Source organism: Anabrus simplex, chromosome 1 (genome assembly GCF_040414725.1).
Source record: "Anabrus simplex isolate iqAnaSimp1 chromosome 1, ASM4041472v1, whole genome shotgun sequence".
Lineage (NCBI taxonomy): Eukaryota > Metazoa > Arthropoda > Insecta > Orthoptera > Tettigoniidae > Anabrus > Anabrus simplex.
This window is the reverse complement of record NC_090265.1, coordinates 495,137,858-495,160,818: the sequence shown is the minus strand read 5'-3', so window position 1 is coordinate 495,160,818 and position 22,961 is coordinate 495,137,858. Positions and strand designations below refer to the sequence as shown.

General features: G+C 41.3%; 1 protein-coding gene across 1 annotated transcript in view; it reads right to left on the bottom strand.

Moving 5' to 3' along the window:
* The window catches only part of Rcd6 (Reduction in Cnn dots 6), a 144,819-nt gene that overhangs the window by 45,385 nt on the left and 76,473 nt on the right, over window positions 1-22,961 (bottom strand). The window contains exon 2 of the mRNA XM_067144722.2: window positions 15,099-15,153. Coding sequence (XP_067000823.2) covers window positions 15,099-15,153 — 55 coding nt within the window. The remainder of the gene's footprint in view (window positions 1-15,098; window positions 15,154-22,961) is intronic.

The following is a 22,961-nucleotide window of genomic DNA, read 5'->3' as shown; positions in this document are numbered from 1 at the left end:
CTATGCCCACTCGTAAGCACATATCAAATTACATCCTCCCAGAATTGTATAAAAAAGTATAAATAAGAGCGAACGATGAGTTCCGAAATGCAGATAGCATAGCATAGCATAGCTGTTACGACGGACCTGTGGACATCAACAGTAACCTCAACCGACGACTGCCTAAGTATCGCCATTCACTTTGTAGACCAGGACTACAAACTTAAACATGTAGACATTGAAGTGATACCTAGAGATGGGAATTATATGGGCGAAGAGATTAGAATGTAAACGTATACGAACAAGGCGTAAGTGAACTCCCCCTGTGGGTGGGGGCGTTAGAATAACACCCACGGTATCCCCTGCCTGTCGTAAGAGGCGACTAAAAGGGGCCCGAGGGGCTTTTCAACTTGGGACCGTAGGTTGGCAACCACGGGGCCCTTACGTGAGTCCTGCAATGATTCCACTTACTTGTACCAGGTTCCTCATGTTCAGCTATCCCATCCGACCTCCCTTGATCAACTCGTGTATTTTCCGACCCCGACAATATTACGTAGAGTATTCGAGACCTAGGGAGCCTTTCATTTTCATGTCCTTCGTGGCCCTTGTCTTTCCTTGGCCTATACCTTAATTTTTCGAAGTGTCGGATCCCTTCTCTGATTAGTGTTATATAGAGGATGGTTGCCTAGTTGTACTTCCTCTTAAAACAATAATCACCACCACACGACCACTCGCAAGTGTAATCTGGCCACTCTACGTTATGCCGGCGAGTTGCATGAATTTTAGGGGGTTCTGATAGTTCAGATCGCTGTGATGCGGGTAAAAGACACTTGTGCCTTGGTTAAATACGTTTGTATTCTAACTTATTCGTGCCTATAATTCCCATGTGTAGTGATACCACTGAACGCATCATACACTGGATAAAGTAGGCCTACTACATCCTTACATATTGGCAGCAAGACCATACATCCGCAAAACTGCGCTGTGAGCTGGACTCGTTACTTTTCGGTGACTTTGGTGCGACCTCCACCTGTTTTGGGCTCAGAATTATAGTTTAATAGGTTGGTCGAGATAATCGGTTTTTGAAAGAACTAAAATAGGTTTGTCAATTACTAGGAGTAAGATTGTATGTACATTGGGTCCTTACCCCGAAGGCTGGTTGGAACCCTAACAGCTCCACCACCAGATAGCCTAGCAATCGCTGAAAAGGTATAAAAGGAAAATGAAGAGTGAGATAGTTTCTCGTTGCTTTTCCCACCAAGCTATAAGGTATTATTACATATCAGTCTGCCAAACCACTAAAATGCTCACACCGCTCAACCCAGCGAGCGACACCTTTAGGCTATATATCACTCGGCAGGGACTGGCGGCATAAGAAATGGCGTTTCTAGTAATGCTCGTAGGTCTACTTCAGTACGTTCATACTGACCAAGCTAAGAATGATAGAAAGTCAAAGAGAGTAATGAAATATTTTCTAGCGCATACCAGAAAATGTAATGCACTGTGAACCATATTTCACCAGAAAAGAATTTAAGCTTCAGGAGTCAGGTTAACCGGTTTAGTAGGCTGGGCGATCAACCGTAAAGGAATTAGGACAAGTCACCATCGATTTGTGTGCGAAATACTCCAGCTGATAATTAGATCACGACTCCTCTTCAACACGTACTACATGTACGTAACACGACCTAATACGTTGAAAGTCTGTTTCGATTACAATGCGGTCGTGAAAATTCAATATTCATAGATTAGAGAGGAGTTTTCTCAAGGAAACAGCGAAGTAGCTGAGAAACTTGGAAATATCTTCATTCAGTATCAAAAATGCAGTGCTCAAATAAAATTGTGTATACTACTATTTCGCACGGTATATATCACAGTACCTCAAAATCTCAAACATGTTTGCAGTATGCACTGCAGACCAGCAGTGACTCTAAACCCAAATCAGGTTCGATATTGATCCGAAAGGAGGCATTTATCATGTCAGTCAGTTTAACATGATGATGACTGTTGTTTAAAGGGCCTAACAGCTAGGTCATCGACCTCAGGTGCAACGAAATGAAAATTAAAAGTTCAAAATGTATCCACTGACTAGAATTTAAAACGAATGATGATGAAACAAAAAGATCGTGGAACAATCAATGGATCCAATTCACAATGCCTTAAATACTGGAATGATGCTGAGAACAGTTTACCGATTGTCACCGAGAACTGGAGCAGTGAGACAAGTAAAATTGTTCCTCATACCATGGGCGCCCCTCGCTGCTCACACGAGCTGTCTATGGTGTGGTTTGAGAGAAAATTTTGGCACAGGCCTCCTTGATATCAGTGCTCAATTATACAGCCGATTTCGGACTGTGTGATCTGACACATTCACTCCGGTGGCCCTCCGAAGATCCTTGCGAAATGAGATGTCAGTGGGCCTACGACGTGTTGAAAGCAACAGATACGGACCCTTCGTGCTAGTTGTTTTGCATAGGCGTACCGTCTGTAGTCGATCAGCAACCATTTGTGCCTCTCTAAACTTTCTCCAAACTCTGCAAACATCATTCAGACTTTGTTTTTTTTTTTTTTTTTTTGCTAGTGGCTTTACGTCGCACCGACACAGATAGGTCTTATGGCGACGATGGGATAGGAAAGGCCTAGGAGTTGGAAGGAAGTGGGCGTGGCCTTAATTAAGGAACAGCCCCAGCATTTGCCTTGTGTGAAAATGGGAAACCACGGAAAACCATCTCAAGGGCTGCCGACAGTGGGATTCGAACCCACTATCTCCCGAATACAGGATACTGGCCGCACTTAAGCGACTGCAGCAATCGAGCTCGGTCAGACTCATTCTAACATGAGCGGCGACATCAATTTGTCTGCGTTACCTATGAGTAGTACCACTTAATGAGAAAGACCATGGGTCTATGTTACCTGTGATTAGTACCACTATGTGAGAAACAACACGGGTTTGGCTGGCGCTCGTGATTAGCAGCACTGTGTGAGGAACACCATGGGTCTGTGTTGCTTGTGAGTAGTACCCTTATGTGCGTAACACCATGGGTTTGTTACCTGTGAATGGTCTATTGTGTTTGACATACCATGGGTCTACATAACCTGTGATTAGTATCACTATAGGAGGAACACCATGGTTCTGCTTTACCAGTGATTAATACTATTATGAGGGGCCAGTGACCAGGATTTTAGACCCCTTTAGATAATAAGCATCATCCCAGTAATTAAGACATTGTGAATTGGATCCATTGATTGTTTGTCCAACCCTTGTCCCGTTTCTCTACGGGGTCGGATATGAGGCGAGATGAATCTGTCATGGCGGGTTTTTAAAACCGGATGCTCTTCCTGACAGCAATCTCATCAGACGAGTTAATGGGATGAAATTAATGACGTAATATATGATAGTAGGAAGGGAGAAGATGAAACCTGCTGCCGTCAAAGTCTATGGTTCAGAGGGTACCTCGGGTTCGATACCCAGCCAGGTCAAGGATTTTAATTGAGTCTCCTCTGACTCGAGTACAAGGTATATGTGTTTGTCCCTATGCATTTTCCCCCACCGACCCACCCACCCACCCACCCACCACCGAGAAAGTGACTGTGCGGTTTGGGTTACATAGCTATCAGCTTGCATTCGGGAGATAGTGGGTTAGAACCCCACTGTCGGCAGCCCCCAAAATGGTTTTCCGTGGTTTTGCATTCGCACCACGGTCGCTTCTTTCTCGTTCCTAGCCCTTTCCTATCCCATAGTCGCCATAAGACGTATCTGTGTCGGTGCGACGTAAAGCAAATTGTAAAAAAAAAAAAAAAAAAAAAAAAAAAAACCTCACACAATGCATCACACTACTAACAACCACAGAAACACCCGTTGATGAATACATCCCTTCACATAGGGATGGCGTCAGGAAGAGCATCCGGCCGTAAAATATGGCCAGATTTATATGCGCGGCACAGTTAGCACCCGCGACCCCAGCAACGTGTGGGAAAAGCGGTTGAAGAAGAATGCGGTATAAAAACGGTTGTACCAGAGTCAATGGTTTTCGAAGCAGGTAGTGGTGGCGCAGTAATGTCAATAATATACATCTAACGCATTTTCTAATTGGATTTCTTATATCTCACCATATGCAAGTTGCTCCTCGTGTATTCTCGATGGCTTTAAACCTTTAATCCTGTCACCACCTGCATCCCCAAGGCTAAGATTACCTCGAGTGGACTGCGTGTTTGGAAGATAAGATTGTACATAATGACTGCCGTAACAAATTAATACGTAGTTCCTTCACCACTCTTCTTACCTTTACTGTTGAACAAAGTGAGACGGAAATCTTGGTTCAAAACACGTGTAACAAGTTGCTCCTGGATATTGCAGGAGGACAAAACGATGTACGGGGAACAGGAGTGGAGATAGATATTTATGATTCTATAAATCATAGCAGACATACTAACAAGCTATATTTTTTTACTTTTAAATCTGTCTCCATAACAGATAAAAAGCTGTAAAAAACGTTGCATCGTGTTTACATGATAAATAACTCAGCCGATATGGAGCAGGCAGGTCTGCTATTGCCTCTGTGTATACTACATGGTGTTCTATCTAAGCGTGTGTCAGGTGATAATTATTGTAGAGAGTGGAGAAGGGAAGGACAGTCAGTTTCACTGAGTGCATGGATGGTGTAGGTGATGTGCGTTGTATAATCACCTATGAATTTTGCTACTAGGAATTGTAACAATTTCTTATCGATTAGTCACGCCAACACAGAGCAACAATCTGGCAAAAGTTTTGTGTCATAAAAAATATAGGAATTATAGTAAGTAGTCTACACTGGGGGTTAAAGCAATATGTTGTTGTGCCTTTTTGAAGAAACCTATACATCTCGGGAAAACAATGACCTTTTTTTGAGTGCATCGATCGTTGTATTTCTTTAGAGCCGGTATTCCATTATCATTTACCACTGACATGCATTTAGCCAGATGGCAGATTCCCTAGTCCTTTCTGAAATAATTTCAAAGAACTTGGAAATATATGGAACATTTCCCCTGGGAAATTATTCCAATCCCTAATTCCTATAAACGAATATTTGCCCCAATTTTTCCGTGTGAATTACAACTTAATGCTCATAATATGATCTTTCTTACTTCTAAAAACTCCATTCAAGCTTATTTGTCTACTGGTGTTATTCCACGCCATCTCTCCACTGACAGCTGGGAACATACCGCGTATTAGTCCAGCAGCTCATCTCCGTACTCCCAAGTCTTCCCAGCCCAAAGATTGTACGGTATGTAAGGTTTTTGTAAAACTACTAGCTTTGTCGGAAATCAAAATAGTGCTTGCTGCTTTCCTTTGGATCTTTTCCAGTTCTCGAATCAAGTAATCCTGGTGATAGTTCCATACATGGAACCATACGCTAATTGGGGTCTTGCCATTGGCTTATACGCCCTCTGCTTTATATCCTTACCATAACCCCTAAATACCCTGACAACCATATGAAAATATATTTTTATTTACAACCTCGTTCATGTGATTACCCCAATGAAGCTCTTTCCTTATATTAACACCTAGATCGGTTACATCGGGCGACTTGGCCGTGCGGTTAGAGGCGCGCGGCTGTGAGCTTGCATCCGGGAGATAGTGGATTCGAATCCCACTGTCGGCAACCCTGAAGTTGGTTTTCCGTGGTTTCCCATTTCCACACCAGGCAAGTGCTGGGGCTGTACAAAAATTAAGTCCACGGCCGTTTCCTTCCAACTCCTAGGCCTTTCCTATCCCATCGTCGCCATAAGACCTATCTGTGTCGGTGCGACGTAAAGCCATTAGCAAAGATCCCTACATCTATCCACATCGGGTACATTCACTCCATTGATACAGTAATTAATTCTTTTTCTAATATTATTCTACAAGTTTGCTTTTGATTTTCACTTAATATAATTCTATCTAAACCAAAATAAATTTTTAAAAAACATGCATACTCTTTAACCTCCGTAGCGTAGCGGTTAGTACAAATAGCTGCCGTCGTCGGAAGCCCGGGTTCGATTCCCGGTACTCTCAGAAATTTAAGAATGTCAGGAGGACTGGTCTGCGGTTAAAGTGGTACATGCAGCTCACCTCCACTGGGGGTGTGCCTGACAAGATCTGCACCACCTTGCGATGAGGACACGAGTTTACTTTACTTTTTTACCTTCGTAACCGAGTTTGTAACTCGGCTACACGATGCGACTGGAAAGTTCCATCATTTTGAAGTTTAGGTTGGAATCCCACCTCTAATAGCGACTGCCATTACTGTCATTTCCTCCTGGATTTTCACCACGATAGTGCCAGGACAATAATAACACTATATCGACTGTGGCACCGAACTCAATCTAAGCCTAAATGATTAATAATTAAACACTACCACAGTGCCCACAACTACAGTGATTCAGACTCTCTCTTCATTTCCTGAATTTTCTGGTCATGACCACCTCGTTGCAGTGTATTCTCTTTCTTCCCATTACATATCGAGCTTTCAGAAGTTTTCACAAAGACCCTTTCTTAGAATATGCTAGCAGTTTAATGTGAGAGGAGAGGAAACAATTGACGAAAAGGTTAATCAGTTCAACACTTCAATATTAGATCTGTTTAATCGTGACGCACCTTTTCGTACTGTACCCTAATCCCTGGATTACTAAGAATATAAAACAATTCGTGAAAACTCTTAATAAATCTCGACGCCATTATGTCATTCCAAAATCCTCGGTAGACACAATGTCGAAAACTTCACAATAAAATAATTCAAGAAATCAGAAATTTAGAACTTCGAAATATGAAGAGTTCTTTTCGGTCATCAGCAACGGCTTCTTCTAAATGGAAGGTAGTTCGCTCATTAGGAAAAGGAAAAGAACAGAAATACAGAAATTATTTACTTTTCTCTCCTGAAACCCTAGACGATTATCTGGTGAATGTCAGCGCTGTGAACAAATATTACAAGAACACTCCGCTACCGAAAAGAGACCTCTTACACTGACTATGTATTCCCACAACATATAATTGCTATACATAGCATCAATTCAAATGTTCGAAGTCACCATTTAATTACTGGGAACCTAATAATTACAACTCTGGAAGTAACATTGCCTGTTCTTGTCCATATCTTCAGCATTTCCCTTCAGGCATCAATGACCCCATCTAGATTTTTTTTAAAGCGTGTGTTGGACCTATATCGTAAACGCTAAATCCCCATTAACTTAATATTCAGACGTCAGACCTATCGGTATTCATCCCTTTCTGAGCAAATTCCGAGAGAAAATATTTCATTCCCAAATAAGTAATTATTTGGCTGAACATATGGTCTGGATTCCATAAACATCACAGTACAACTACAGATCCGCCTGCATCTCTCACATGGCATCACAGTAGAGACGTGCTGTACACATAGTGAGTGAGGTAGTTTCCCACTGATTTCCTCAAGAGCCAGTTGCCTATATATATCAGTCTGCCAAAAACCACTGAAATGCATACACTAACAGACCATATGAGCAGCACTTTAGCTTCCTCTGTGGATCAATGGTACAGTACCAGCCTCCGGATCTCAAGATCGCGGATTCAAACCTGGCAGACGTGCGATAGTCTGATCTTTTTGAAGGGTGGAAAGAAGTCCATTCGGCACTCCCCGGCACACAATGTCGGCATATAAAAGCTCTGTGGTGATATACACGACAAAATTTATTAAAACTCGTTCATAGATCACTCAACAGAGATCCATTTCTCTGCCATCTAGTGGAGTAAAACAAGTGTTATTAAATTCCCCTTTGGGAAAATCAAATGATCATAAATGTCTGTCAATAAAATGTGTGACGCGATGTTACCTAGCAACCGTGCAGGCTGTGAAGTATTGAAGGATGGCCATGGCATACAGATCCACGGGCTGTCCAGCTCTGTTTATACAGATCCATGGCCTATGCAGCTCTTAAAGTGCTGTTGCTAAGTAACATCGTGTCACACATTTCGTTACATCTCAATATTTTGTTACACAATTATTCGGTTGACCCCCAACTCTAAGACAAATTTATTCAAAACGAAACGTCGAAATTGACGCGCAGGTAGCTCAGATGGCATCTGATAAAAATGTCTGCACACGGTAGCTGAGACCATAGGTTATTATTGTTATTATTATTATTATTATTATTATTATTATTATTATTATTATTATTATTATTATTATTATTATTATTATTATTATTAAACACTTTCACACACACTATTCATCACGGGGACTGGTTGCATTAAGAATGGTGTCACTAGCATCACTCATAGCATAGTCACTTTAATATTATCAAAGCCAAGGATAAAATGGAAAAGTAATAAACTTGATCTAGTCTATTCCGGGAGACAGTAAACTCTGCACATTATATCTCACAGGAGATAGAACAATGGAATTTAAAAATGGTATCAAACTTCTGATGGAGTTTTATGCATTTGTATAACTCACAGGAGCGAGGGCTTCAGCCCATCTTTTCCTTTCATCTCTCATCTCCAAGACGGCATTTATCGAGGAAGGAGACTTAAAAAAGTGACCCAGTATTTAAAACAAGGTTCATCTCAACAAAAGGCTGGAGTGAGCGTACAAAAAAAGTGAATTAGACCCACGTTCCAGATAGCTGCTTTCAGCATCAACATACCATAGAACATCACTCTTCCAGAACAGTTTCAGCTCCCCGTGGTTTGAACTATTCATATTCACGGAGCTGTTTTTATTTTATTTCCAAGTGTAGCGTATCCTAAAAACCATGAAAATATAGCCTCTTAGCATCTAATACGTTCAATCATTTTAGAGCTATCCCTGGGGATGAACAAAATTTATTAAATACGAAGTACATGATAATTAAAACTTGGATTGTCGACGTAAATCGACATAAATAAAATTATAATTTTGTATCTACGCTTCAAATGATCATCTCCTTATTCGTTTTTATCTCTGATTAGGTATACAAAGGTCAAAAGTAGGTCCGGTTCTGTTCGATGTTTGTTTGTTTGTTTGTTTGTTCGTTTCTTTCTTTCTTTCTTTCTTTGTTTCGACATCGCGAGGAAACGGTTAAACAGAACTTCTAGAAACGATGCAAGTTCAGGAATAGCTGGCTTGTGCACCAGGCCATATATAATTTGATTAGTATACTGTGTCGTAATAGTATTAAGGGGGGTTAAATAGGAAAATTGAGATATCAACCCACCTGTATGAAAAACTATAAATAGAAGTTGCGAAAAAAATTATTTCCGTTCTTTCATTTTTTCATGCGCTTTCACCATACGAGGAATAATAATTGATATATTTGTTGTTGTTGTTAATACATTTTTCTCAAACTTCCCAAATTCCCGTAAGTATTCGTTCTATAAATGACATACACGTGAGCTATTATAAGGGAGATATTAACAAATTTAGATTTGTACTGCTAAGTCTATCAGCAGCGAGCATCGCTGGCGTCGAAATAACGTTCGTTCGTCATGGTAACATGGTGACTGTAATGGTTGTCGTGATTATTTTCATAAGATGCAAAACCGCGTGGTCATTAGACCCTATTCATTAGGAAGAAAATGAAGACTACTATCAACATGTACAGAAAAACGTGAAAGACAATCACTCGAAGAATGATGGAAAAGGGAATCAAAGAGGATGGGGAGAGTGAAAGTCTAGGCTTTGAATCCCTAAAAGCGCCGAGCCGAAAGAACGTGGTGTCCTACAATTTCGTAAACCCCTAAAACTCACCAACAATAACAACAATAAAAGCCCTGTTGTCATTTGAGAGATGTGCGCCTCCTTGGCTCAATGGTGAGCGTATCGGTCGGATCAGGGATTTTAATCTTAAATGATCAATTCGCTCGGCTCGGGTAGTGTGTTTGCGTTGTCCTCAACATCCCTGCAATTTATACACCACACACAACACGGTCCTCCGCCACACTAATACGCAGTTTCCCATGCACGGGAGATGCTGTCCACCGTCGTAGGAGGGCTGCGCCAGGCTAGCAATAGCCAGCCACACGAAATTAATTAGTTGAGGTTTGCCGTGACTCTTCTGTTGCCACTCATCTCCGCTAGATAGCATTACCGCTGCAGTAAATAAACTACCCCTTCAATGACCGGTAGACACAGTCTGTCATTAATAAAAAGAGGACCGAGCTCGATAGCTGCAGTCGCTTAAGTGCGGCCAGTATCCAGTAATCGGGAGATCGTGGGTTCGAGCCCCACTGTCGGCAGCCCTGAAGATGGTTTTCCGTGGTTTCCCATTTTCACACCAGGCAAATGCTGGGGCTGTACCTTAATTAAGGCCACGGCCGCTTCCTTCCACTTCCTAGGCCTTTCCTATCCCATCGTCGCCATAAGACATATCTGTGTCGGTGCGACGTAAAGCAAGTAGCAAAAAAAAAAAAAAAAAAAGAGAAAGCCCTCCGTATTTCTCAATTCCTATCTAAAACCAAACTAAACCAAACCCCATGGTACTACAGCCCTTGAAGGGCCTTGGCCTACCAAGCGACCGCTGCTCAGCCCGAAAGCCTGCAGAATACGAGGTGTCGTGTGGTCAGCACGACGAATACTCTCGGGCGTTATTCTTGGCTTTCTAGACCGGGGCCGCTATCTCGCCGTCAGATAGCTCCTCAATTCTAATCACGTAGGCTGAGTGGACCTCGAACCAGCCCTCAGGTCCAGGTAAAGATCCCTGACCTGACCGGGAATCGAACCCGGGGCCTCCGGGTAAGAGACAGGCACGCTACCCCTACACCACGGGGCCGGCCATATTCCTATCTAGTAGGTATTAACTTTTGATTTGTTTTCACTGCACTCTTATTCAAACAATCCAAGTAACTTGCTGTTCTTCGCCCTCAATGGTCACGAAAAGACGTACCGTATCAGAAGTGTAGATGACCAAGCACATTTACAGTATATCGCAGTAGATAGGTTCCAACTTCTGCTTTAACAAGATAACCACTCGAGCGGTCAGTCCAACTTCCGGAATTCTTCAGATATACTGACCCCAATAGAAAGAGTGGTTGGCACTGTCCAACAGTGAAACTTTAACTGTGGAAACACCATATAGACCAATCCTGAGCATAAGGAGATTTTCCAGTGGGCAATACATTAAGTAACGGTTACGCTACTAATTCACACAGGTCCCCCTGTGGGTGGGGGCGGTAGAATAACACCCACGGTATTGTCTGCCTGTCGTAAGAGGCGACTAAAAGGGACCCAGAGGCTCTGAACTTTGGAGCGTAGGTTGGCGACCACGGGGCCCTTAGCTGAGTCCTGGCATTGCTTCCACTTACTTGTACCAGGTTCCTCACTTTCATCTATCCTATGCGACCTTCCTTGGTCAACTCTTGTTCTTTTCAGACTCCGACGGTATTACGTATGGAGGCCCTTCGTGGCCCTTATCTTCCTTTGGCCGATACCTTCATTTTTCGAAGTGTCGAACCCCTTCCATTTTTCCGCTCTGATTAGTGTTATCTAGAGGATGGTTGCCTAGTTGTACTTCCTCTTAAAACAATAATCACCACCACCATTTCACACAGGATCCTGTGGAAACTATCAATAGTTCGAATAACGGATGGTTTGTACAGTATGAAGCAAATCAAACCATAATGAAATTGCAAACATGCTCTGAACATCGAGATACGCCACTTCAACGTGCAAGGTGACGGCAATACGTATCTGTGTCGGTAGAGCATGTGTTTAATAAAGTATGTATCCTCACGTCTCACCCATAGTTTATAACGGTCTTATAGTTTGTCGAACATGTTGATGAACACAGGTTGCTGCAAGGATACAAGGTACCTAGCTCGATAGCTGCAGTCGCTTAAGTACGGCCAGTATCCAGTATTGGAGAGATAGTGGGTTCGAACCCCACTGTCGGCAGCCCTGAAGATGGTTTAACGTGGTTTCCCATTTTCACACCAGACAAATGCTGTACCTTAATTAAGGCAACGGTCGCTTCCTTCCTAGTCCTTTCCTATCCCATCGTCGCCATAAGACCTATCTATGTCCTATAAAAATAATTAAAAACCTGTATCTTCTCTCGTATCGGGAACAATTCTATGTGGGTCTTCTTTCAGCAAGCCCCATATGTGAGCATCTGGGGACGTGAGATCTGGGAAGGAAAGGGTGAGGGAAATTAAACAATCATCAGTGTGTTGTTGGAGAGTGACCCTTCGTGGTGGGGGTTGTAGCTCCATCTTCCCACATCCATTGTCCTTGCAGTTGCAGATTTCTGCCAGCATTCAGTACTGTTTGATGTTCAGAGCATACTAGTAATTTTTGTAGTGTATGTTTTGCGGCATACTGTATTTTACTGTGGTTTTCTATCTCACCCTGAGTGAATGGGGGCGTAGAATACACGCACGGTATCCCCTGCCTGTCGTCACGGGCGACTCCCTTTGGGAGAAGTGGGTTGGCGACCACGGAGTCATAGCTGAGTCTGCTAGTTCTTACACTTACTTTGTTAGGTTCGTCACTTTCATATTTCATATTCAACCTCCATTGGTCAACTCTTGTTCTCTTTCGGCCCACATGGTTTTACGTTCGCCAATCTTTCAATTTCACGGCCTTTTTCTTTGTCGATACCTTAAATCTCCAAAGGATTGGACCACTTCCTTTGCTTTCTCTGCTTAGAGTTAAGAGGGTATGGTTGACTTGTACTTCACCTTAAAATGATAATTAGCACCACCACTATATTTTTCCTTTTCACTTTTATACATTAGTTTGGTGGGAGGGCTCCGAATGGAATGTTCACCGGAAATATCATGTGGTGTCAGGAAGGATATCCAGCCTTAGAACTCCGACCAAAACACAAAATGAGTCAGGTAGGTCCAGGACCCCAGAAGTACCTGGAATAAGCTAAAGAAAGTACCCTTAGGTACATGTTAGTTGGTTTATGGCACGGCTGTCCAGTTACATGTGCTGGGGCGCACTTGACTCTTGGCTATGGAGGCGCGGGCACTGTTTGATAATAATAATAATAATAATAATAATAATAATAATAATAATAATAATAATAATAATAATAATAATAATAATAATAATATAAATAATAATAAATAATATATTATCATTATTATTATTATATTAATTAATAAATTTATAAATATATAAATATAAATGTATATATAAATTGAATTTCATTTATATATAAATAAATATATAAATTTGTTAATTAATAAAATATTATTATTATTATTATTCAGAAACAGAAACATGTAGGCTAATATTGACTGAATGTTTTTAAGTATATCGTATTTGGTGTGAAATATGGCATCGTATGTTCACTGTAAGTTAAGGAACAGTATTATTCCTCACATTCACTAAAAAACTGTACAAGTTGCTTTACGTCGCACCGACAGAGATAGGTCTTATGACGACGATGGGGAAAGGGCTAAGATTAGGAAGGAAGTGACCGTGGCCTTATTTAAGGTCCAGCCCCAGCATTTGCCTGGTGTGAAAATGGGGAAACAATGGAAAACCATCTTCTAGGCTGCCGACAGTGGGGTTCAAACCCATTATCTCCCGAATGCAAGCTGATAGCTACGTGACCCAAACCGCACAGCCACCTGCTCGGTTGCAGCCTTTCTCTACAACACCTAGTACATAACAGAAAGCAAACATTTCAAGTATAGTTCAAAAGTACGCAACACCCGAGAGAATATTCCACAATATGACTGTGTGGTCTGCGGGATGAGCACAGCTAAAACTAAGAAGAGAAACTGTTGAATCACAATTGTGGGAATGTCGGGGGTAAATGTAATCATTGTCTGTATGTTCAAAAATATTCCTAAACTTTCAGCTACGGTTAATGTTCGTACGATTAAATCCGCATTTGGAAGGCGCTGAAAACGTATACCAGGGTCGCGGCGTTGAACAGGCCTGGTCTATAGAGTCAGCCTTGGATACTGTTTACTCTCTTGCGGGTTCCATCATCTCCCTCTCTTGATCAGTGGTAGAGTGTCGGCCTCCGGATCCCAAGAGAACGGGTTCAAACCCGGCAGAGGTAGTCTGATTCCTAAAGGGTGGAGAAAAGTCCATTCGGCGCTCCATGTCGTCTGATGTCGGTATGTAAATGACCTCTCGTGACATCTCACTTCAGTGACATATTATATCTCATTTTATTACAAGCGTAACTGTTTTGTTTTTTTGTTAAAAAACAAGTTGTTCAGAAAAACGAGTTCTGCACATTCATGCACTGTTATGAGTATGGGATACACAATCCTCCGCAAGTCGGTATTTTTATTGTAATGCCATCCTTTTCCACTGACCATGTTCAGTGCGACAAGATATCTCCTTCTTAACCTAATTTTATATTGTACTGTTCACTACTCCCAATTGATGTATGCAACATCTCTTAGTACAGGCCGTAGTCAAATGAACCTTTCACCGGTTTTAACCTCATTTATGGCTGTAAAATTATGGAAGTTGTTGAGGTACGGCTGGTGCTGAGTAATAATGTTCAGGGCACGACTCTTGCATCTCAGTATTGTGAAAGATGATATAGGGCCAGTCGTGGTGCAATAGGACTTTCTGGTCCAGTGAGAAAAGCAATGGCGAGCTATCTCACTTATCATACGTTGTACTTATCACAGTGCCACCATCGTATTTTGCTGTTTACTTCTGACTGCATAACCTTTGGTGGTGGTACCTGAGGATCCAACCATCCTTCGGACTGAAGACTTAACAGGCAACAGAGTCGCTACTCCGAGAGAGTTTTATGGATGGCGCTTTCACAACGGTCGCTTTACATACCGCTCATATAAATTATATGAAATCTGGAAATTGCATTAAGTGAAGTACGCCGGGTTCGATCCCAGCGCAGTCCGGTGGTATTTGAAAGTGATAAAGTACAACTACTGCCTTGTGTCGGTAGATTTACCGCCACGTAAAAGAACTCCGGTAGGAGAAAATTTCCGGCAACACGGCGTCTCCGAAGAGCGTAAAAGAGTAGTTGGTGGAGGTAAAACAAATAACATTAGATTATTATTATTATTATTATTATTATTATTATATTATTATTATTATTATTATTATTATTATTATTATTATTATTATTATTATTATTATTATTATTATTATTAGTGAAGTAAGATAACCTAAGTGAATTATGCTGTATTCTTAAACTTAGTGCCATACCTTTTGCTTCCAGGATCCACCAGAGTTCGATGGTGAAAGCTACCACGTACGCCACCTGAAAAGACAAACAGAAATTACCCACCGAGCTCGATAGCTGCAGTCGCTTAAGTGCAGCCAGTATCCAGTATTCGGGAGATAGTGGGTTCGAACCCCACTGACGGCAGCCCTGAAGATGGTTTTCCGTGGTTTCCCATTTTCACACCAGCCACACCTATTCTATCGTCGCCATAAGACCTATATCTGTCGGTGCGACGAAAAACAACTTGTAAAAAAAAAAAAAAAGGAAATTACCCTCTTTTTTCAATCGATCTTCTGAACGGCACACAGGTAATGTCAACAACACCACACTTTTTTCTTGCTACTTGTTTAACGTCGCACTAACACATCGAAGGTTTTCGGCGACCGAAGCATGGAAAAGGGCTAGGAATGAGAAGGAGCGACCGTAGCCTTAATTAAGGTACAGGCGCAGCACTTTACTAGTGTGAAAATGGAAAACCATGGGAAACCATCTTCAGGGCTGCCAACGGTGGGACTTGAACCCGCTATCTCCCGAATGCAAGCTCACAGCTAAACCACACTTACGTTGTGATTAAACAAATACACACATATATAAACACACAAGAGAGTTTGGCGAGGTGGCGAGTTCGAATCGCACTGTCGGCATTCCTGAAGATGGTCTTCTGTGGGTTCTAATTTTCACACCTTTTAAGGCTACGGTCGCTTCCTAACTAAGCCAAGTCCTGCCCTATCCCATCGCCGCCGTAAGACCTGTCTATGTCAGCGCAACATAAAATAAATAGCACTGTTAAACGATCTTATATCATGTCCAAGGGAACGGGCGCAAATGAAAATATTCGTCATGTGTCCCGATTTTCCTTCTAAAACTATACTCCTAATTATATACAGAGTGATTCATATGAAACGAGTGGCTTTTAACACTGTCTGAATTCCTTTTGATGGTAGCTACACACACACACACACACACACACACACACACACACATATATATATATATATTTCTGAATATAGAGTATCTCTGGGAAAATTGGCTTCACAGTAGATAGTGAAAATGATCTCAATCTGCCTGTAAACATGTGGGTATTTTAGGTCCATTAACGATGTGACGTGCCGGGTCACCTTAATTTTAACATAAACAAATACTCGCTAATTTCCCTACCCATAAACAATATATATATATATTGGGCGCCAGCCTTCAAACGTATGGCTTGAAGACAATAGTTGGTAATTATTAGTAATAAGTAATGAAAATCTACTGTAGATACTCCCAGAACACTAACCATTAAGTACACCCAAACTGGGAAACTAAGGATCATTAATAAGAATTTATTAAAGTACCAATTAAAATAACGATTTATTAGGATGTTAAACGTGACGACGTATTTACGAAAACTGAACTCACGGAAACAAAAGAAAAATGGAATGAAATAAAATTTAATAAAATGAACTGTTATGCGGAGACTGCAGTAACGTACGCTATTAGCTCGCCATTTGTAGATACTGGTATCTGGACACGTTCGACGTACGAGCTGTTGTTTCCCGGTCCTCTTGTACTGCCTTTGTCATCTCTCGTAGTAAATACCAGTCTTATTTCGGATTCATGCATTGTCCACTAATTGGACAACGACTTTCCTGACCTTAACACTTCTTACAATACTCGTTACATATGTGGTAATGAGCCCTAATTTCAATATCAAATCCACCTTGGGTTGGGTTCATGGAGAAAATACACTTGTATTCTTTCGTATTACAGAAATGTTGCACAACTAAAGATATAACAAAATTTACTACTGTAAAACCGGTCTCTCGCTAACTTTATCTCTCGTCAGTGTGATAATCAATCAATCAATCAATCAATCAATCAATCAATCAATCAATCAATCAATCAATCAATCAATCAATCAATCAATCAATCAATAATACTGATCTGCATTTAGGGCAGTCGCCCTGTTGGCAGATTCCCTATCTATTGTTTTCCTAACCTTTTCTTAAATGATTTCAAAGAAATTGGAAATTTATTGAACATCTCCCTTGGTAAGTTATTCCAATCCCTGACTCCCCTTCCTATGAATGAATATTTGCCCCGGTTTGTCCTCTTGAATTCCAACTTTATCTTCATATTGTGATCTTTCCTACTTTTATAAACGCCACTCAAACGCCAGTTCTCAATTAGAGTATCTTTGAGTAGTGCTCTGCTCAGATGTGAAGTGAACTTGTAAACTAAACGGAGAACATCATCTTGTTATCTGCCCTGTCTTCTTTTGTATACTAAGAACGACGAGAAAGACCTTCCTCTAACATTATGACCAACAGACTAAGACGTTCAGTAGTTGAGATGTTAAGATCATCAGACGCTAAGACCTTCGGACGCTAAGCCCTTCTTGAGTTCTTGTCGTTGAATTATATAGACTAAAATCTCGCTCCATCTCCCATATAACATTATCCAGTAAGGTATGATGTTCTATCTCTTCTTCTTTCTACTGCTGCATATCCATCATCCTGTTCCGTAACGATCATTCGCATAGGTCGAAAGTTCGCGGGCTTCGTAAGCGTCAGATGACAAGCTTCAAACTCGTTCAGATTTCGTTACTGCCGTGATACAAAGAAATGAGATGATAATGTGAAATAGATGACTAAAAACCCTGTATATGCGCATAATAATCTTAAATGACCTACCACAAATTAAATATAAACACCTTACAAATTAACTGTACAGTTTGATAATGTTATATACCGGTATATTCTGTGATATTCGAAAAATAACAATGATATTGACGGCCTGGATTAACTTCTGGCAGAACACTCAGCCGCTATTGTGTCTGCCGCTTGGAGTTTCCTGAATTCTGTCATTGGCAGGGTTGGACACATTCTTCAGGCTTACATTCTGAACCAAAACGATAATGAAAATAGCAATACTTTCCTGAGCTATCGAATCTGGACTTGCTGCGACCTCTGCTGCGAGATCGTTGTCTCCACTGCTGATGACGTTCTCGAACCCTACTTTTCCGCGCTTCGCTCTCCAGCTCTTCAATTCTTACGAAAAGATCCTGTACCGATAGCGACAATGAAGTAGCTGCCGAAGACGACTGTCGTGAAGAAGTTGACTGAAGTTTATTACTGATTAAGAATATCCATATAACGTTGCACAATAGAAAACAAACTTTTATCATAGACATATACAATTACGGGCCGTGAAAGCATCAATGTTAATAATAAACGCTTCTTGTTCGCTCACCAAATATTTATGTTTGTTATTACATTGAACTGGTCACTTCTCTAGCCACGTCTATGGATTCTACTTCAATTGTCTATTTCAAAGAACCTCTAAGTCAAAGCCATCTGCGCTGCGATCGTAGTAGTTGATGCTCTTACAAATCAATGGACCCCACAGACACATCCATACCCGCCATTGCATGTGTCTGTCAGTTCGCTGCAGAACCTCTGGGTCAATATTATTGACTTCGCTGACAATATTCTTCTTCAAATCGTTGGTTGTTCTTGGCCGATTACGATCAACTCTATTTTTACTGTAACTCCACAAGAAAAAAATTGGTGGCATGAGGTCGGGCGATCTGTGAGGCCATCATATCTGTGAAAGTATTTAGTTATCAAAGAAACTTTCAATTAAGACGAGAGACTAGTTTAACATGTTGTGTAGGAATAACCTAAGTTATCTCCTGAGACAAATGACAACGATTTAGGAGGTGGCTGTTTTAGAAATGCCCTAATATCTTCCGCCGCGTTTAGCAAACGAGATATGTGATGTTTGCCAGTATTACTTACCAAAGAACCTGTTTTTCCCACCAGGTGAAGTGTTGACAACTTCAGCACATAAAAAAACAGAAAAAATGATTTGCCAATTTAAAAAAAATTTCTCTGGCGACAAACTGGGACTTAGCCCACCAGAGTTCGCTAGAAAATAGATGTCAGAGCCATCTAACCATCGGAGAAGAAAGTTTTAGAAAGTATTAAAAGTTCTGAATTACAGTGAAATATGGCCATAGTGGAGAAGGCGCACAGTTTAAAAAGCCGGGGAAGGTGTACGCCTGCTACACTAATATTTCGTATATTTGGTAGAAAACAGATTTTTACGTCGGACCAACACAGGAGGGTCTTATGGGGACGATGAGATAGTAAAGGGCTAGTAGCGGGAAGGAAGTGAAAATGGGAAACAACGGAAAACCATCTTCAGGGCTGCCGACAGTATCGGGGGGGGGGGTGTCGAACCCATTGTTCAATCAATCACCAGTGATGTGCACTTAGGGCGGTCACCCAGGTGGCAGATTCCCTATATGTTGTTTACCTAGTCTTTTCTCAAATTATTCCAATCCCTAACTCCCCTTTCTATAAACGAGTGTTTACCCCAATTTGTCCTCGTGAATTCCAACTTTATCTTCATATTGTGATATTTCCTACTTTTAAAACACCACTAAAACTTGTTCGTCGTTCGTCTACTAATGTCATTCCACGCCATCTCTCCACTGACAGCTCGGAACATACCACTTAGTCGAGCAGCTCGTCTCCTTTGTCCCAAGTCTTTCCAGCCCAAACTTCGCAAACGCTACTCTTTTGTCGGAAATCACCAGCGGATTTTTTCCAGTTCTTGAATCAAGTTATCCTGGTGAGGGTCCCATACACTGGAACCATACTCTAATTTGGGTCTTACCAGAGACTTATATGCCCTCTCCTTTACATCCTTGCTGCAATCCCTAAATACCCTCATAATCATGAGCAGAGATCTGTACCCTTTATTTACAATATCTCGCCGTAAAACTGAGGTTAGGCTCCTCCATGTGGTTAGGTGTGCTCTCTTATTCTAATCCCCATTGCCCTACTACTCAAGATGGCGTCGGGAAGGGCAACCGGCCGTAAAACTGAGGTTAGGCCCCTCCAATATAGCGGCTCTGAGGTTAGGCTTGCTGTCTTGCGCGTAAAAAGTAAGGTTAAGCTCCTCCAAGATAGCGTCTGTGAGGTTAAGCTCGCTCTCTTAGGCGGCAGGAAGGGTATCTCGTCGTAAAAATGAGGTTAGACCCCTCCATGAGGTTAGGCTTGCTCTCTTACGCGTAAAAAGTAAGGTTAAGCCCCTCCAAGATGGCGGATGTGAGGTTAAGCATGCAGTCTTAGCCAGCATTGCAATTACCTTGCCAGAGGTCAATGAGGAGGAGGCCTCTCCCGAGAGTCGGAAGAGGAAGCGGCCGCAGAACCAACCAAAAATATCTACTGCACCTGCTTTTCGCAAAGAACGAAATCGCGATTATTTTTGCAAAATTGAACAAATTTGACTCAAAACACGAAACTGTTTACCTTAAAGCAAAATCGCGAAATAATTGACGGAATTATGGTGAATCACTCTTCAATCCAAGAATTATAATGTGAGGTAACTTAGAAAATGATGAAGTGTCTTATCTAATAAAGCATATTTCCATCCTACGAAAACTTTCAGAATCAGAATATCTTGAACCATGCACAGTGTTTAGGATTCGATTTATTAGTTCATGTAGATCAAGTAAAGATATTCATGTGATTACCGTTCTTCTTTCCCTGAAATCAGAATATTGGCATTTTGTGGAAGCTGCAGTGAAAGATTTATGGATACCAGTCCGTAATGTTGATAGCGAGAGGTCATTTCATCTATTGTAATATATGACAGGATAACTCGCACGAATACGGAACTCATGGTTTCTGTCTTTTTTCAGACTGATATGTGTTAAAGTGGCAGGATAGTTTTTCTAACATCCATGCTTTGAAATATGTAATATGTAGTTTCTGCAGAACCATAACTCTCATGTTTCTTGCACATCTGAAAAATGAAATGTGATGTTTTACTGCAAATCTACTACTGTCAACTTCGTTTGGTTTAGTTTTATTGCTGAAAAATGGAAATAAAATTTAGCGAAATAGACGAATTAAAATAAAAATAGCGAAAATAATACAGAAATAACTTTTTAAATGACGAAATCACGCAAAATGTTTCACCATAATCAGATGTCTCTAAAAATTTCATTTAACTGTGACTACAGCTGCAGTAACTTTTATAAACTAATAAGAAGTCATGAAGATATTATACGAAAAGCGGCATCCTCAGAAAAAAAAAAAAAAAAACACGTGACGTGAAGGAACCCATAGCTGGACAAACTTCATCTAGTGCCTAACGAGTCACATTTCTAACGTAAGGTTATGCGTTACTAAAGGTCAAGTGTCATCGTATTACTTTGCCTCGAGGTTCAGTCCTATCGCCACTCTTGTTCAGCTTATATATATCTGATCTTCCTGATGTTACGTACATCACGGAAATTCTGCTACGCTGATGATATAGCATTAGCTGTGCAACACAAAGAACTGGAGAAAACTGAAGAGATGTTAACAAGGGATTTGTCCATTTTGGAAACTTACTTCAGGAACTGGAGACTCAAGCCCAGCACCAATAAAACGGAGGAGTCTTGTTTCCATGTAAACAGTCACTTAGCAAATACTAACTTGAACGTGAGTTTCTGTGGCAGGATACTTCACCACAACTGGAACCCAAAATATCTTGGAGTAATCTTGGATCGAACACTAACCTACAAGCAACATCTGCTGAACACCGCACAGAAACTGAAAACACGTAACAACATCATTCATAATCTTTGTGGAACTACCTGGGGTTCTTCGGCAAGCATCTTACGGTCTTCAGCTTTAGGCTTGGTGTATTCAAGTGCTGAGTACTGTGCTCCAGTATGGATGAACAGTCATTACACAAGACTTATTGATACTGAATTGAATTCCACCATGCGCATAATAACTGGCACAATTCGATCTACGCCAACTCATTGGTTCCCGCTTCTATCTGGAATAATGCCATCTGCACAGATCCACCGCTCTCATCAAGGAACTCAATAAAATCTTAAGGAACCCCGATCTACCTGTACATGAAGATCTACGAACTATAAACCAAAACAGATTACGTTCACGCCATCAAACTTTACGTAATGCCTTAGACTTGGTTGCTAGAGGCTACAACCCGACTACAGAGTGGAAAAGACGGTGGGAAGCAGCAACGGAGATCCACCTGCACAGTATGTTCTCGAATGCCAAACTTCCAAATAGATTCCAGCTACCACGTAAAACATGGTCTGCTCTGAACAGAATAAGAACAGGCCATGGCAGATGCAGAGACGTGCTGCTTAAATGGAACAAGTTGCCGACACCCGCGTGTGACTGCGGAGCTGCACGACAAACCATACACCATATTGTCAGAGAGTGTGAAACGCGGACATACACATGCAGCAAAGTGGATTTTCTGATAGCAACTCCAGAAGCAATACAGTGGATCAATGATCTTGACATTCGGTTGTAAGGAGTCTTTTCTTGTTCGTTGTTTTCTAGTATGTAAATATGTATATAATTTATTTCTGTACTCAACTTGATTGTATGGGCCATACGCTAAATAAATAAATAAATAAATAAATAAATAAATAAATAAATAAATAAATAAATAAATAACTTTCAGAAATAGGGTAGCCTCAGTGGTTGCGGATGATTTCTGCCCGAGTGGTTTAACGTCACACTAACACATCGAATGTTTTCGGTGACGGGAGGATGGGAAAGGGCTAGGAATGGGAAGGTAGCGGCCATGGCCTTAACTGTTTTGTTACGGTCTGCTTTACGTCACACCGACACAGACAGGTCTTATGGCGACAATGGGATAGGAAAGGGCTAGAAGTGGGAAGGAAACGACCGCGACCTTAATTAAGTTACATCCCCAGCATTTGTCTGATGTGAAAATGGAAAAGCTCGGAATATCATATTCGGGGCTGCCGACGGTGGTATTCAAACCCACCATCTCCCGAATGCAAGCTGTGAAGC